The sequence below is a fragment of the Ursus americanus genome, chromosome 17, assembly GCF_024610735.1.
Source record: "Ursus americanus isolate L20-20 chromosome 17, mUrsAme1.1.p, whole genome shotgun sequence".
NCBI lineage: Eukaryota > Metazoa > Chordata > Mammalia > Carnivora > Ursidae > Ursus > Ursus americanus.
This window is the reverse complement of record NC_142143.1, coordinates 36,093,452-36,110,550: the sequence shown is the minus strand read 5'-3', so window position 1 is coordinate 36,110,550 and position 17,099 is coordinate 36,093,452. Positions and strand designations below refer to the sequence as shown.

The window sequence follows — 17,099 nt, the reverse complement described above, 5'->3', positions numbered from 1 at the left end:
AAAGTCAAGTTTTTTGATATAAGTATTGCTACCGCAGTTTCTTTTGACATCCAGTTGCATGATAAATATTCTTCCATCCCTTCACTTTCAACCTGCTGGCATTTTTATGTCTGAAATGTATCTCTTGTAGGCAGCATACAGATGGCTCTTGTTTTTTTTTTTATCCAATTTGTCACTCTATGTCTTTTCATTGGAACATTCAGTTCATATATCCAAAATGATTATTGACAGATATGTATTTATTGCCTTCTTGTTACTTGTTTTGTAGTTGTTTTTGTAGTTTTTCTCTGATCCTTTCTTCTCTCCTCTCTTTCATGGTTTGTTGGCTTTCATCAGTGACATACTTGGATTCATTTCTCTTTATTCTTTGGCTATCCATTTACCGGTTTTTGATTTGTGGTTACCATTAGCAATCTATATTAAGTTGATGGCTGCTTAAGTTTGAACACCATTCTTTAATCCTCTCCACACCACATTCTAGGTATATGGTGTCATATTTTACATCCTTTTATTTTGTGAATCCCTTGACTAATTTTTACAGATATATTCTCTTCCTTTAGTTGTGGAGTTTGTTCTTCCAGTCTTCAGATCACGTTCTGGATTATATTCACTTATGTGAGTGTTATCTAGTGAGATGAGCTTAGGGCTATCCTACTCTACCATCTTCCCCTGCTGTCCAAGATGCCTATATCTTTTGAATTTGCTATATACTTGAATTATATGTACTTCTTAATTTCTTACAAATTGGCAACTATATTAAATACCTTTTTAGGGTCAGCAAGGAAACATATAAAAGGGTATCAACTTAATTAGTCTAGGCCAGGATTATAACTGGGCTTTCCTACCATAAGGTAACAAAGTTGAGTTCCTAGAGGGACACGGATTGTTACTGAGGGTGTGTGTAAATATTTTCAATGAAAACAAATATCACAGATACATATTTGATTTCAAATCTATTCAGTTGTTAAAGCTCCATAGTATCAAAAATGTTATTCAGTTTGAATTTATGTTCTACATTATTTTTTCTACTTATACTAATCAAATATTTATGCAACACTTTCTATCAAGAAAAGTGCTAAGGTCTGGATATAAAAAAATTAAGCAGAAAGGATATATTTCTTGTTCTTATATAATTTACAATCAATGAAGATAAGGAGGACAGTAAAATGAACTGAAGGACAGAAGAAGGGATGGTGGAGATGTTCACAGTAAGAGTAAAGAAGGTGAAATATTATGGCACAATGTTGTGGACTGAGGAAAATGTTCCAGAAGAAAGGAACAGCAACCACAAAGGAGAGAGCAGGGAACATTCAAAGAACTGGAAGTCATTTATAATGGAACATGGGATCAGGTAGGTGAGAATGTTGAGGAAGGTGGGGCATTGTAGACAACATGGAGTATTTTGTTCTTTATCTCAAGAGCAACTGAAGGGTTTGAAAAAGCATTACTTTACCAAGCACACTGGGTTTAAAAAAAGTCTTGTTTAAAAAAGTCTTGCAGTGTTACTTTGAAATAGATGGGAACCCATACACCATGGGGAAACCAGAAAGAGAGTATTATTGTCATCTACATGAGAAACTATTATAATGTGCAATAGGCTGATGATAGTAGAGAACTGGACAGATGTGAATCATTTTAGGAGGCCAACAGATTTAGCAAGAGCCAGAAAAACAAACAAACAAAAACCCATTGTTCAAAATAGTAAAAAACTGTTCATCCATTGAGAAAAAACAAGTTAAGAATAGTTTCCTGATGTTTAAAAGACTATAAATCCACCTGACACAGGTTCTTCACTGGGGTTAGTCAAGTTAATGATAAAGACTAATAACATCATTAGGATTTGAGAAAGTACATATTAAGTTAAAAATTAAAATTATCAACATTTCTCAATGTTTGAATTGTTAACTTGTACAACTTCAACTCTATAATGTAATCTACTCTTTGGAAACCATCTATTATCTGGTGTGGTGATAGTGCATTTTTTCATATCTAGTATGAAATAATTCAGTCCTAGTTAATTTCATTCTGATGTCTAAATACTTTTAAGGAGCTGGCTGCATATTAATTGCATGCTATTTAGTACCTTTTTGGCAGTGTTAAATGTACCTTAAGAATGTGCCATATTACCACAAATATCATTTAAATAGTAAATTTTAATGTAAAAAGTGCTTTAAAATTCGTAAGTTCCCAGATGATGCCTGTGCTTCTGGTTTAATTATGTCATTTTTAGTATCAAGGTCTTCTAATCAATCCTTTAAAACCATCAGAGATAACTGAACTCACCTGATTTCTTTGTTGATGGCATCCAACTGTTCCTGAAGCATCATGGCTAGAGTCTGGGCATCAGAATGACCACTTGGAGAGAGCAGATCCATTGAACTAAAAATAGTTTCTCTGTCATCATCATCAATATCAGACATTTCTGTGTCACTTTCAAAAGGGTGGCTGCTTAGCACTCCAATTTGCTGAGTTCTATTCCACTCATGATCCCCAAGAGATTTCACCTGCATGGTAAATGAGTAATTATCATATGTATCATATTGCTCATTATCAAAGAACTATTCTGAAAAATATCAACAAAAAGCACACATGCTTTTATACTTTAGCAAAAGCAGAACTGATTATTACCATTTAAAACACTTTGTTTCAATAAAATATCTCCTTGACATCTTAAGTAATGGCAGATACTAATTGTCAGCATAAGTATCAAGATTTTAATAGGAATAATGATGATAAACTTATGCATGATTTCTAGTTCCACCACCATTCAAGTTAACAATGACTTTAAAGCATCTATGTTTGAAACATTTTCCCTTCTTTCCAATTATAACAATCTCTATTCATTTGTACTAAAGCATTTCCATCTCTTATACTAATTAGTCTTACACTTTCTTATTATAGGCTGAGACTACAAATATTATCACACAAGTTATATAATAATTCTCTTCCCAACATTCATTTACATAGATTCTAACAAAGTATAATTAAAAGAATATTGAAAAGTGATTTAATTTCATCTCTATTGCTCTGATCACTTAAATGTTTCATTGATTTTTAAGCACAATAATTTACATGACTACAGTTTTTTATTTGATAAAATAAATCCCTCATGTGAATGAAAATCTTTTTTTGTAAGCAATCTCTATGCCCCATGTGGGGTGCCAACTCATGACCCCAAGATAAAGAGTTGCATGCTCCGTTGACTGAGCAAGCCAGGTGCCTCTAAAGATAATATAACTTCTGGTGTTTTTCAAGCTGTTATCTGAGGGTAGGAGAGGAAGGGAAGTAAGAGAGAGAGGACTTAGAGTTTTCTGCATTTTAAAAAATTGGTTTTAATTTTTGTGATGATGTAAAATGATTTTCTGGGGGAGGGACCACATGATATTTCCCAGAGTATTTAAGATTTGAGGACCTGAATTAGCATTTGTGTTACAAACTGTTTTGGTACCAAGTAGCACTAATTTATTTGTCATGTACAAATGAGAAAAGAACTAAGATGGACTTGATTTATTCTTCATTTGTTCACTTCTTATTCATTCATTTAACAGATATTGAATGCCTACTATGAAGGATTAATTTATACTTGACACAGGTACCAATTAAAACCATAGGGTATCAAGGACCTGTATACAAGTAAGGACAATTAGGTTATATAGTATTCAACACATAAGAGTGGTTGGGGAGAACAAACTATACTTAGGGACAAAATTACTTCCCTGTAAAATGCAACTCTAAACTTACAATATACATAGCGTACAAACTGATCGAATGAATGAAGACTGGCACCGCCGTTTATCATGAAGACTTCTCTATAAACGCTTTCAATAGTCTATGTACATTTTCCTCAAAGTTTTATTAAAATAGTAATTATAATTAAAATATTTAATTAATTTTAATTAACAATATGAATACCCTTGCATAAGTGCCCAAGCAAACCAAAAGTCCACTTGTTTGGCAATACAGCATAAGGGATAAAAAAGGCATGGAATTTGAAACCACACAAACAGAGGTTCAGGTTTTGACTCTATCACTGCTGGCTGTATAATATTGAATGGTTAAAATTTCTGAGCTTCAATCCTTTTATGTCTGAAGTTAGCATAAAAACAGAATCAAATTCATAAGGTTATGTGTATACACGCATGGGGAATGCTTAGTTCAGCTTCTGGCACATAGTGGTTTTGCATTAGTTATAGTTTTAAAAATATGTCACATGTCATGCTTGAAACTAAAAATGCTAGCAGTTTGAATTCTCTCAGTATTAAAATTCTATCCAAGATGGAGTAAGATATTTACTTAGAATCATCAAAGACTTTAAATAAAAAAAAAAAATTAACCTTTGGCTCATCTCTTCGCACACCCATGCGGCCTCTCCTGGGTCTTCTTATTACTTTAGTTGTTCTGTAATCAGACTGGCTGTCCACTAGGGATCCTACAGAATACCGCAGCTCAGCTGAGGTGTCTAGATGAGTTCTGGAAAAAGGAAAACATGAAATATGACCAACTGCAAAAGTTAAACTTCCCAGCAAATCACTATCACCTGCTCAACTGTCAGTAAAGAATAAAGCATAAACCCTCAAGAAAAAAGAAAAATTCAAGGAAGAAAACTGATGAATTGTCATGACTCTTTGAGGTCTCTTCTGAGGCTTATGTGAGAAATTCCAGTCTCAGGTTCATTCTTGAAAATAAAGTGGATTATCTGTTTAGAATAGAAAAAATCTGTTTGTTCATTAATTATGATTTTCAATTGTGGAATTAAAATGAAACACGTTCAGACTGACAACCAAGATCCATTGTCTTAAATTCTGGCAATTCTTTTTTGTTGAAGTATTTAGTGTACATATCAGCACATGCTATTTACTGCTGTATCTGTTGTAAATATTCCCCACTAATCTAACAGTAAAATATATGTACTTTTGGGGTCCCAGAATTCTCTATCTTGCAGAGTTCTAATTGTCAATTTAGGAAATTAACTGAATACTTAAAATCAGATTGACTCAAGGTTAATAATCTTATTTTTTAATAAAATAGGATGTACCACCAGTTTTTCAGCTTTTAAGACATTGTTTCAAAAATATAAAGAAAAATCTTTTGATAAGCACATCTGATTCTGAATCTGCTTAGAGATGAAATAGCTGGAAAATTCCAATAGAAAAATATTATACTAGTTTTCAATAAACATGATAATAAAGTACACTGTAATCAAAGTGTAATAAAGGTTTCTCTAGACACGTTATTTATATATAGATTTACAACAAATTCAGTTTATTGCTATAATAATGATGGTAACAGTGACAGCATGCTGTCCTATAAAATTATCAGTAGGAAATACGCTTAATGCTATATTTTCTCTTGAACTGCAGCTCCTGATGATCTACTATGCTCTATCAGTTCTCTTTGTGGAAAAAGAAAAGGGAAAAACCAAGCATTTCCAAATGATAGGCAAGATTAGAAAAGGTTAGGTAAGGTCTCGGTTTTTCCAACAGTAGAAGACACTGACCAGAAGAACTGATGCACATCCTTGTTTTGTCAAACAGAACTTTAAAGCAAATGAACTAAGAAATCATCCCCCAAGTAGAGGACAGCTATCCTTTTTTATAGCGGTGAACTTGAAATTTAATCAAGCAAATTGGTTTTATTATGGATTAGTCATACATAAAAACTAACGAACCAGATCGTACTCATAAATAGGACCTCTCTCAGCCTCTATAACAGGGTCTATGTTTCATGAAGACAAAGGTCAGATTTTAGTGACCACTGTATGCTTAAGGAGGTATTTCTAGCATATAATAAACACTTGATAAATATCTGGTAAGATAATTAATGAATGAAATTAATTATTATACAGCCTAAACTGTCTACCTCAGAACATTCTAGGTACATTTTGTCTGTCACTGCTTGGGTATTGTCTCTGCGGTCATCAAAGTGGAGATTCTAAAATTATAATTCATCCTAAGAGTATTGTTTCCTCGTTGCTTTATCTTTCAACTCCAAGTCATTTATAAAAACATGAACCAAAATACAAATCTGCTCCTATTGATGCACTGCTTAAAACTCTTCAATGGCCTTACAAGGCCCTCAAAAATCTAGAACCCTCCTACTTAATTCCAGCTTCACCTCTAGTTACTATTGGTCTTTTCTCTCTCCATCCACCCATACTGACTTCCTTTCAATTTCTTGTACAACTCACACTTTCCTCTAATCCTGAGACTTTGAAAATACTGTTCTTTCTGCTGGAAATAGTCTTCATACATGATTAACATTTTTTAAGCTGGAGTAAAATTCTCATTGTCTTATACTATTGTAGTCCCTGGTATTCCCTCTACTGTAGCAGTCCTCACAGTATGCCTGTATTTCCCATTTGAAACGTGTATTCTTCATCACCATTATCACTGTATCTCCAATGCAGTTTCTTGCAAGTAGAAAGTGCTAACTGATCTTGAAAGAACAAAAGGCCTGAACCAACATCAACTGTAAAAGAGTCCATTATTGTTAATACTTCATCTAAAGCAGTTACTGCTCACCTCTCTCTTTTTATTCAACTCTGTGAGCTACTTTACTAGCAGAAATCAGAGGCAATATTTCCATACATTTCAACTTTTAAATAATTTTTGGTGTACAATATTTTGAGTCACTTGGAGATTTAAGTTACAATATAGTCACTGGTTCCTTTAGACATGAACCCGTGCAGTTTCCCCACCTGAATCTCCTATTACTCTTGCATATAATCTAAATCAAGTCTAAATTTTCTTAGAGAACATCTTTTACCCATCTCTCTGCTTCCTGAAATGTCTTCCATTGTCCTTTCCAATGACCCAGATCCTTTCTTCAGAGTTGAGCCAAATCAGACCTTCCCCAGCCATTCTGGAACTCAAGTTATTATTCTCAAATGAGATACTAGTAGAGGATATTAGTTACTGGCATTCACCAACTTTAGCTCATCTCTTCCTACTTCTCTGCCTGTAAGATCCATGAAATTCTTGTGCATCTTGTTTTCTTTATTGTTTCTTTTTAAATTGCGTACTCAGAAGCAAGGATGTTTGATAAATAATTGCTGTTCAATAAATATTGTTATCCTATAACGTATTATAAATTCCATCCGATCAGTTTATCAGTAATTCCTATAATACTTTATACTTGTGATTTACTGTTTACAAAACTCCCTTTGCTCACTTGTTGCAAAGCTTGTGAAATAGTCATAAAAATATTATTTTATATACAATTCATGTAAAATGCATATGAAATTTGAACTTAAGGAAAATGGGCTTTCCCAAATCAAACAGCTAGTAATTATTTGTCTTAGACCTAGGAATGTCAGTTTTCTTATTATTGGTCTAGTTTTGTTTCTACTACAAGCTGTTGTATCAAAGAATTGTTCTATATGTAGTTCCCCGAGCTTCCACGATGATCCTTCATTGTGAATAAATGTCACATTATTAGGCTGTCCATGATGACTCACTGCAGTGATGAACTTTTAGACAATACTTCTACAACTGTTTTTTTCCCCAATGATATATATGTATATATTTAATTCCAGCATAATTAATGTACAGTGTTATATTAGTTTCAGCTGTACAATATAGTGATTCAACATTACTAAGTACTCATCACAATAAGTGTACTCTTAATCCTCTTCACCTGTTTCACCCATCCCTCTACTCACCTTCCCTCTGGTAACCACCAGTTTATTCTCTATACTTAAGAGTGTGGGTTTTTGTTTTTCTCTCTCCCCCTGCCACCCCCCTTCCTCTTTTAATACAACTCTGTATTTCTGAGACGAAAGGTCAACAAGCCAACAAAATGGCCATTTGGTTCTATTAAAAATATATTAAATTTGTTGACTGGATGATGCTCATTCTACATATTTACTCTGTTGATATTTTATCAGCTCTTCTCCTTCATCAACACCACCACCATCATCATCATCATCATCACCATGTGAATATGTATCAATGAATTAAAAGTAGTTTCAGTTCAGATACATAAATCATAACAAAGTATTTAGAAAAATAAACATGATTTTCTAAATTAAAGGCCTACATTTTTAAATGTTCTTTGGGTGTTTTTATATCTGCAGAACTGTGCTTCTTATATTAAACTGAAGGTAGAAACACTCAAAATACTGAGCTTTATTTTTATTAATACTTTATATTAAAGAGAATATAATCACCTTTATTTTTATTAATATTTACATTATTACTTTCATTAATACTTACATTAAAGAGGATATAAGCACCTTTCAAATTTTTTTAACTTGGATTTTTCCTCTATCTGAAAAATGCTTTATTAGATATTCATTCAATGGCATCTATTGTGAGTATAATATACAATGTTTGTTTGTTTGCTTGTTTGTTTGTTTGTTTTAGGTGCTGAGATTATAGTAACCAAAACAAAAATTCCAGCCCCTGTGGAGCGAACATTCTTAGGATAAGCATAAGACCAAGAAAAATGAACTTTTAAAAGTCCATGGTGATCAAAAGTTTCAAATAGCTCTTATGATTGTGTTGTCTAATAAATGATCAAATGAGTAAATACTTTTAGGGTTTCTTATTAACTTTAAAAGGCCCTAAGCACAAAAGAAAAGTATATGTAAATTATCAAGTTGATCTATCTATCTAGACAGTAAATAATCATGTCATTGCTTCTTTCTGTCCAGATGAGGTATTGAGTCAAAGTAGATGAGTATGGCTAAATGTACTGTTTTTAAAACATGTATAATTCCTCTTTCACTCTGTATTTGCAATTAATTTCACAAAACAGATAGGTGCTCAGGGATCATAATCAATGATATTTCTTCAGTAACATTAAGCACTGAAAACACTTCAGCATGTAGAGAAAAGAGGTATTTCGTCTTCCTGGAATGAGATGTAAAATCCTTATATACAGTTCCATTTCTTCATTTACGACTCTTTTTATGTATTTATAGTTCTGTAATTAAATGCAGAATACAAAAGGTAATAATTTACATTGTACTGCATATTTGCAGAACAGGTCACCAAGTTAGAGAATTATTTTTGAATATACAAACAGTAAGTCAGTAAGGAGTGAACATAGGGCAATGACTGCTGAGCAATAAGATGTGCTTATTTATTTTATTTCAGGCCATATGGAATCATAAAAAATTCCTGTTGATTTTTGGTAAGCTATAGGTAAGATTTTAATTTAATGTTACCTTGATATTGTGGGTTCAATTAAAGAGCCAGTTCTCATTTTCAACTGGTCAAGTTCAGATCTCAGCTTTTCAATTTCTTCCGCTAATCTTTCCTAAAAATCAAAGAAGGTTTACTCAGAAGATATGCAAATGCCAACAATACCAACATTCAATTGTGATAAACCATGCTACCAAGCTCAATGGCTTTCTAATAATGGAAAACTGATGGATATATTTTTATTAATGATTATTAGACACGACAGTAAAATATGCTTAATTTTTCCCCTGTAATGAAAATGTGAATAGCAGAAATCAATAAAAAATTATCTATATTGTTTGGCATTCATTAATCCTACATTTCTGCAAACATATGGGGATACTAAGATCATGACTAGCAATGTATACATCACTTCAAAACACAGAGCCATAATCATAGCCATTAAAAAAATAAAGAGAAGGCCTTATTTATGCAGTAAGTGAAGGACTTTGATTATTTTATAAGCATTGTAGTACACATGGATGAAGAGAAAGAAGAATGGATTAAAAAGATGAGGAAAAAAATCATTACCTAATATAAATTAAAATTATCAGCTTGATATTGGTAGAATTATTTGTACATCTGAAAATTTTCTCAGACTGGTATTACAGTTTCAGTCTGTAGATTTGTTAAGGTAAGGGTTGTCTTATAGTCCTTAACTAAATGCTGATGTAAGCATTTAATTTTGTTTTCATGATTATAACTTTTATATTGTTATAAAAGTCTCAATGTATCCTTCTGGATTTTCTATTGCTTTTTTTTCTCTGTCCCAGCAGCCAATGCTTGATATTTTACTTGACTCATTCTTCATTTCTCACTATACATTTTGTCAATATGGCTTTCCCAATATTTCTTTCACCTGCCCTTTTTATTCGTACTACCATCATTCTACTTTACACGTTTTTTACTTTTCTCCTGCATTATTTTCGCCAGCTTCCACAGAGGCCATGCTGCCTTCAATCTCTTTCCTATACACTCCTCTGCTGGTTGTATCATTTTACTTTTTTAATTTAAAAAGTATATATTTATCTTAGAGAGAGCATAAGCAGGAAGGGCAGAGGGAGAGGGAGGGAGAATCTCAATCGTGAGCTGAGTGCGGAGTCCGATATGGGGCCCGATCTCAGGACCCTGAGATCATAACCCAAGCTAAAACCAAGAGTCAGATGCTTAACTGACTGAGCCACCCAGGCGTCCTTATTGCTATCATTTTAAAAAATACATATGGTCAAATAAATTATTTGCCTAAAATATTCAATGGTTTCTTATTGCATTTATTAATTCCTTTGTTTGTTATTTCCACAAATATGCATAGAGCACTTCTGTTGTGCTAGTCACTCTGATAAAGAAGCAATATAAAAAATTCCCTGCCCTCATATAATTTATAATCTAGTAAAAAAAGACAATAAACAGAGTCTACAGGATGTTGGCAGGAAAAAGAAAGTAAGAGGGTCATGGAAGGGCTCCCCAATAAAATGTTTTTTGAGGAAAGACCTAAAGGAAGGAAGGGAGTTAAAAAAAAATGGGAATGTATTAGGAAAAGGCATAGCAGGTGCAAATGCCTCTTAGTGGGAGGGGAGTATATTTGTTGAAGGAGTGGGCAAGGAGGTCATTGTGGCTGGATTGGACAGGTTAAAGAGAAACACAGATAGGGAACAGATTTAGAAAAGTGTGGTTGCAGGGCTTGGGAATGGTAGTCTTGAAAGCTTTGTCAACCATTTTGTGTCAACCATTTTGAAGTCTTTAGTTTTTACTCTGAGTGAGAAAGCAAATGACTAGAGGATTTTTCAGCAGAAAAGTGACATGATCATTCTAAGAGCAGTGAAATGGACCGTTGATTAAAATTGGGAGGGAGGGAAGAAATAAAATTATTACTGTTCTTCCAAAAACATAGACAAGAGAATTGTGGCTTGGACAATAATGGTGTTTGAGAGAATGTCTGGATTTCAGTTATATACTGAAGACAGAACTAACAGAATTTGTTATTGGACTGAATGTGGGGTGGGAGATAAAGAAAGGGGTCAAGAATGACTCCAAGGTTAACCTGAGTAAGAGAAAGAGTTGTGATTTATGAGATGACTGCTGTAGTGATTTAGGTTGGTGTTTGGGGTGGAGGGATTGACTTGTGATGTTTGAGGTGTCAAAGTGTCCAAATAAAGATACTGAATTGTCTCTTGAATATGTGAACTTTCTCAGTAGAGAGGACCCAGCAGGTGATCTAAATTTGAGATGCTCAGTTTATAGATGGCATTTAAATCCATGAGATCAGATGAGACTGAACTCAGGGACTGAACATGGAGAAGAAACTCAAAATGTCCTAGGAATTTTAAATTTTAGAAATCAACATGATGAAGAAAAACAATAAGAAGAGGTTGAATATAGAGGAGATTTTGCTAATGATGGACAGCCAGTTATAGATTATTGAGTGGAAATTTGAGAAGTTATAGTAGATGTAGTTAGATAAGGAAATATGTTCAGCTGTATGGGATGATATTCAGAAATTAGGTATGACCTGGGATTTGCTTCCTCTAGTTACAAGCATGAACAAGGGTGCAAAACATGCAATGTTTAGTACTGCTGGTTGCTCAGGCAGATTGCTGAAGTTATAAGGCTTGGGTAGGTGGTGGGGGAGTGGGTTCTGGGGATCTTGCCAGGAGCACACAGAGCTTTGGATAACATAACATTGCATAACAGGATCAAGTCCAAAATCCACAATCTGGTCACAATCTAGACCTTTAAACACATACCAGTCACAGCAAACTTCTGGTGATTCAGCAAATCAACCATCTTTGTTTTCTCTGTGCTATCACATAAGCTCTGTCCTCTGCTCTACCCTTCTCTATTTGATATCTCATATGCCTTCAAGAGCCTGATGAAATGGAATCTCCCCAGTTGTAGACTTTCTTAACAACTTCAGAAAGAATTAGATGCTATCTTCTAGGTACCATATTGTATTGCTATAGCAGATCTATCTTGCAGGAGATCATATATACTCTGACTGTGGGACCAAATAGGTTTAAATTAACATCATAATATGTAGCATTCAGTGTGGCTAAATATACAACTGCTTTTAAAAAATCTTTATTCTCTCATTTTTTCCAATATTTTCCTTATGCCATACTACTGCCAGATCTTCCCTCTGTCTCTCCCTCCCTACCCTTCTTTACTCCCTCCCTCTCTCCCTTCTCTTTTGTTCAACACATATTTATAGGTCACGTCTTAAATTAATGATTTTATATTATATTATATGTCTATGCTAAACAAAATGAAATCAGACAAAATTGCTAACAGTAATTTACAGGCTAATAATGGAGGAAAAGACATATTAGCAGTTACAGCTTTTAACATTTCATAATTTAGTCCTTATCTGCCTCTTCTATCATACATCCTAAAATAGGAATAACTGATTCTAGCCAAATTGTTATGCCCATCATTATTTAAGATATCAAACTCCCTACTCACCCCCTGCCCACACAAAGCACCTGCAAATCATGCCACATGCACTGTATTTGAAAAGCTTGCAACATAGTCCTATCATTTCTTAAAGTTTGTCAACTCACACCTTCCTGAAGCCTTATTTATACCAGCAATGTATGGTGATCTCTCCCACCTGTAGCTCTTACCATCTATTTCACTCATTTGACATTTGGCATCTGCTACTCTGCAACTCACTGTTTTGTCAAAGGTGTGTTCTCTCTCCTCCATTACATTTTTCAGCTACTTTGGAATTAAGATCATGTTTGCAAATACATACCATAATTCATACATAATAGATATTTAATACATTTTTGCCAAAATGATACCTCAAACTAAACACAAATTAGTACCTACATTTTTATTCCATTTGTATAAAGCACAAAAAGTCAAAAGCATTTTTTTTTTCTGTTATGTGTCACGATAGTGATTATCATTTAGGATAAAAGTAGTAATTATACGTTAACAAGAGTGGCTACCATAGTGTTGATTTTTAATGTGTTCAATTTGTAAAAATTCATCAAGCTCTTTCTATATAAGCACGCTTTTCTGTATGTATAATATAAAAGTTAAAATTTTTTTAAAAGATAACATCCTAAACTTATTTCTTATCAAATTTATTTTACAAAACATTCATCAGTGTAAAATAGAAAAATGGATAAAATGTAAGTTTCCATTATACCTTATCATGTAAAGATTCTTCCAGATTCTTTCTGAAAGTTTCTGATTCTTGAATTAAAACATTCTAAAGAAAAGAAAAAAAAAAGAATTAATTAATTAAACAGAAAATAATTAAATCTGTAGATTAATTTTTTATCGCTCAAGAATCTTCTTTTGATTCCTCCTCTTTGATTCCTTCCTTGGTGCATCTAATTCTTGGTTTCCATGGAAACCAAATTTAAATAGAATCTTTAAACATGATACCTTAACATTTAGAAAAATACATAATTTAAATGGGAAATGTTATTTTGTAACACTTGGATTGACGAACGGAATAAATATTATCTTTTAAGCTATTTACGTTTTCCTCTTCTCAGTCTTTTGAAATTTGAAGTAATTAGGTTACTCTTAAAATGAGAAAAAGTGAGTAATAGTGAAACATTAGCCAAAGGTGCTATAGATAAGAATTCAGATAAACTCATTTTTTATTACCTGAAGAAAAAAAATAAATTATCAGATTATATTTTTGGAAAGTTTAATTTCCAGACTTCTATTTCAAATACAGAATAACTAATTTCTAATAATGGTTAAATTATTAGAGAAATAAAAATGAACTTTTAACTATTTACAGAACTGTTATATCTCATGACATGTGAAAATAAGTTGCAACACAGGTATTTTTTTCAAATTTTGTCATGAACATATTACTGTTGCAAAAGCTTTATTCTTTTTTATATTTACTACAAAGCATGATTTAAAACAATGTATTCTTTTCCAATTTAATTTTACTAAAATTAAACTAAGTGTGTAGCAATTGGCAAAGTGGCCATGCATTTGGAATGAATGGGAAGAAGGCGTGCCTTACCACTCTGTAATGCGTAAATTAACAATTTCATGCAAACATTTTTCCTATTTTGTATGGATCAGGGGAAAATGTCTAGCTTCAGTAATGACTGGCATTCAATCTAAATTTCCAAAATGATTTGTCCAACCTGGGTTTTAGCCCCTACCTTTGTTTATACTCTGGAATTGGCAACCAGCTCACATAACTTGTGCTGGTCTGGTAGCTGCCAATTATCAAGGAGACATATATAATTGTGAATGATATGTAAAGAAGTACTTTTTTTTTTTTTTTTAAACAATGCAGCCGAAATTATTGCATTCCTAAAGTCTGTACTGGGATTAACACTAGCTCTACAGGAAATATACATTCACTCACATTTTGGCTTTTAGAGTAGTAGATTTAGTTACTTGAAACATTTGAATAGTTCAATGCAAGGAGACTTACCACATACCTCAAAATATTGATTTTTGTCTTATTCTTTTTTGTATACCAGGTGAAGGATAACTAAAATATTTTCATCACAAAACATATTTTAATGCATTTATCTATATGATCGTGCTAATAAGCAAGATTTATATACCATGCAGCATTTTTTATTCATTTAAAATTTTACCTTACACATTTTTACAGAAACTACTTGTTCACTTCTAAGAATAAACGATATATACTTAAGGAAAATACATGGATCGTCTGACGTGCAATAAACACAGCAGGGTATAAAACCGCCACGATCGTGAGAACATGGCCAAATATTCATGCGATTCTACTCTTCTGTCATTTTACCTTCTCTTCTAGAGCAGCCATTCTTTCCTTTAAATGTAGCTGTAAGCGTTCATTGGATTCAGTCAGAAGTCTGTCCACAGTATCAGATAATCTTTTGTTGTGCTCCTCATTCATTTTCTCTCTTTGCCTAGCCTTACATTCAAGAAAAAATAAATAAACTTGATGTAAAAGTCATTTACAAAAGTATTTTATATTTTTCTAGCTTTAAAATTGATTTCATTTTATGTCTGGTGTGATTAAATTGTCAGAAACTTTTTTTTCCTTTTAAATGCAGACAGCATATTCATAAGATTTTCAATATAACCCTTAATCAAGAAAGACATTCATTTCTTACATGCCCAGAAACTGATGACTGAGGGGAGTGGTTTTTAATATACATACTCTTTGAAGTTCTTGATTTTTCTCTTCAAGTTGACCTTCTAGATGTCTCATGCGTTCTTCAATGTTTCCATGTCTCTCTTCAGCCTGTTGAGAAATAGGAAAAATGTACCTGACATGTAAGATTTGATTAACACTCTTCCTCTAAATAAACTGAAATAAAATGTAAAGCAAGCTACTACCAACCGCAAATGTCATTTTCACAAAATAAACTTTCTTTAAACAGGCAGCTGAACAGCATTGCTTGAAATGTGTCAGCTACAAAGGCCTGTTACATCCAAGCATCAGCAAAACATTGGACTTACTTATGAGCAATGAAATCAGCCAAATGTAACATGCAGACTGTGCATGGTTTGCACACAAACCTGCCATTGTCCGATCTTAAGCTCCTGAAGCACTGAGCTGCACAGATGGTTGATTATCAATAAATAAAAGTAACATAATTTTTATAAACGAAAAGAAAAACTTAGATGGATTCTAGTTAGCAATAGAAAGTAAAGTCCAGTAGGACTACCTTCCTACGTATGGAGATCATTTCTTGTAGCTTAGCTTCCATAACATATTGATAATCATCAGATGAGGTAGAAGAGGTTGGATCAGACTAACAAGTCAAGGAAAAGGAAAGGGACAAAATTGAAAAATCAGAACTAAAGACACTGACACTGAACAGAACATAGCACAGAATGCTTAAAAGAAAAATGTGACAGCAAATTTAATACTTTAATAGACAGAATTTTATATGGAAAGAACTACACTGATATCCAGTGAACACGATGCAGTCAATGGTTATAAACGAAAAACAATGATATGCCCAAATAAAAAGCTACCAACCTAAGGTATGGAAGGTTAGTGATGGCTGGCAATGAAAGACTACTACAGAATGAACTAAAGCAACTCTGGAAGAGTCATGTCATAATTGGAATTATGGGAAACCAAACACTAGAATATGTCTCTGATAGACTGTTAAAGTTTTGTATTTTGGTTTATCATATTATGTAAGAATAATGGAAACAATGTATCTCAATGTTGAGGTGTATGCTAAGGCAATGACCCAGATGAAATAAATTTGGAACAAAATTTATTACAAATCTAACACTAGAAATCAAGAAAAAGTTAAGCCAGGGAATTCACTATTATGGGTATTCTCCAATTCAAACAGGATTGAGTCTCCTCAGCAACAGTGACAAGCTTACAAAATGACTTCTGGTCTCTGAACACACAGTATGACTCTAGGTCTAGAACCTTAGCACCTGTTCTCAGATATAGTCTTAATTTGTAATTTTAAATGGAAGTGATGAAAAGTCCTCAAATTACCAAGATGACAATATACTGTGAGGACAAGAGAATTTATTCACGAACCCTCCTGAATGATCCTAAGATCCACTCCCAAACTGTTTCTGGGTTGATCTGTTGCTATGGAAACAAAATAGTGCCCTAAAGTGAACAGACAGCACGGTGCTTGTGTGAGCTAACATTTGCCCCGTGCCAGGGTTAGTTACATGTCTTGGAGGTGATTGTCAGGTTACCACAGACACAGAATGTTAACACATGTGACACTGCTGATAGCTGAACTGTATTAGTATGTTATGCACAGATTACATGTAAAGTTATATCAACATTCTAATCATAATTACAAGTTAAGTAATTATAACATCAAAATTATCCTATGTCAGATCTAGAAGACTGAACTCCAGAGCAAATTCTCTTCTATTTTATAAGTTTATTCTAAAACAGTGAAACGTACTTTATGCAAATATAGGACTATATATAAATATGTC

The 17,099-nt window shown here is 33.1% G+C and overlaps 1 protein-coding gene across 4 annotated transcripts in view; it reads right to left on the bottom strand.

Moving 5' to 3' along the window:
• Positions 1–17,099, bottom strand: part of PPFIA2 (PPFI scaffold protein A2) — a 463,684-nt gene that overhangs the window by 83,508 nt on the left and 363,077 nt on the right. For all 4 annotated transcript variants that reach the window (XM_087868891.1, XM_087868889.1, XM_087868890.1 and 1 more), the window contains 6 exons: positions 15,325–15,408; positions 14,944–15,075; positions 13,339–13,401; positions 9,170–9,261; positions 4,335–4,470; positions 2,284–2,504 (listed from right to left, as the gene is read on the bottom strand). In XM_087868891.1, the coding sequence (XP_087725017.1) occupies positions 2,284–2,504; positions 4,335–4,470; positions 9,170–9,261; positions 13,339–13,401; positions 14,944–15,075; positions 15,325–15,408 (728 nt within the window). The remainder of the gene's footprint in view (positions 1–2,283; positions 2,505–4,334; positions 4,471–9,169; positions 9,262–13,338; positions 13,402–14,943; positions 15,076–15,324; positions 15,409–17,099) is intronic.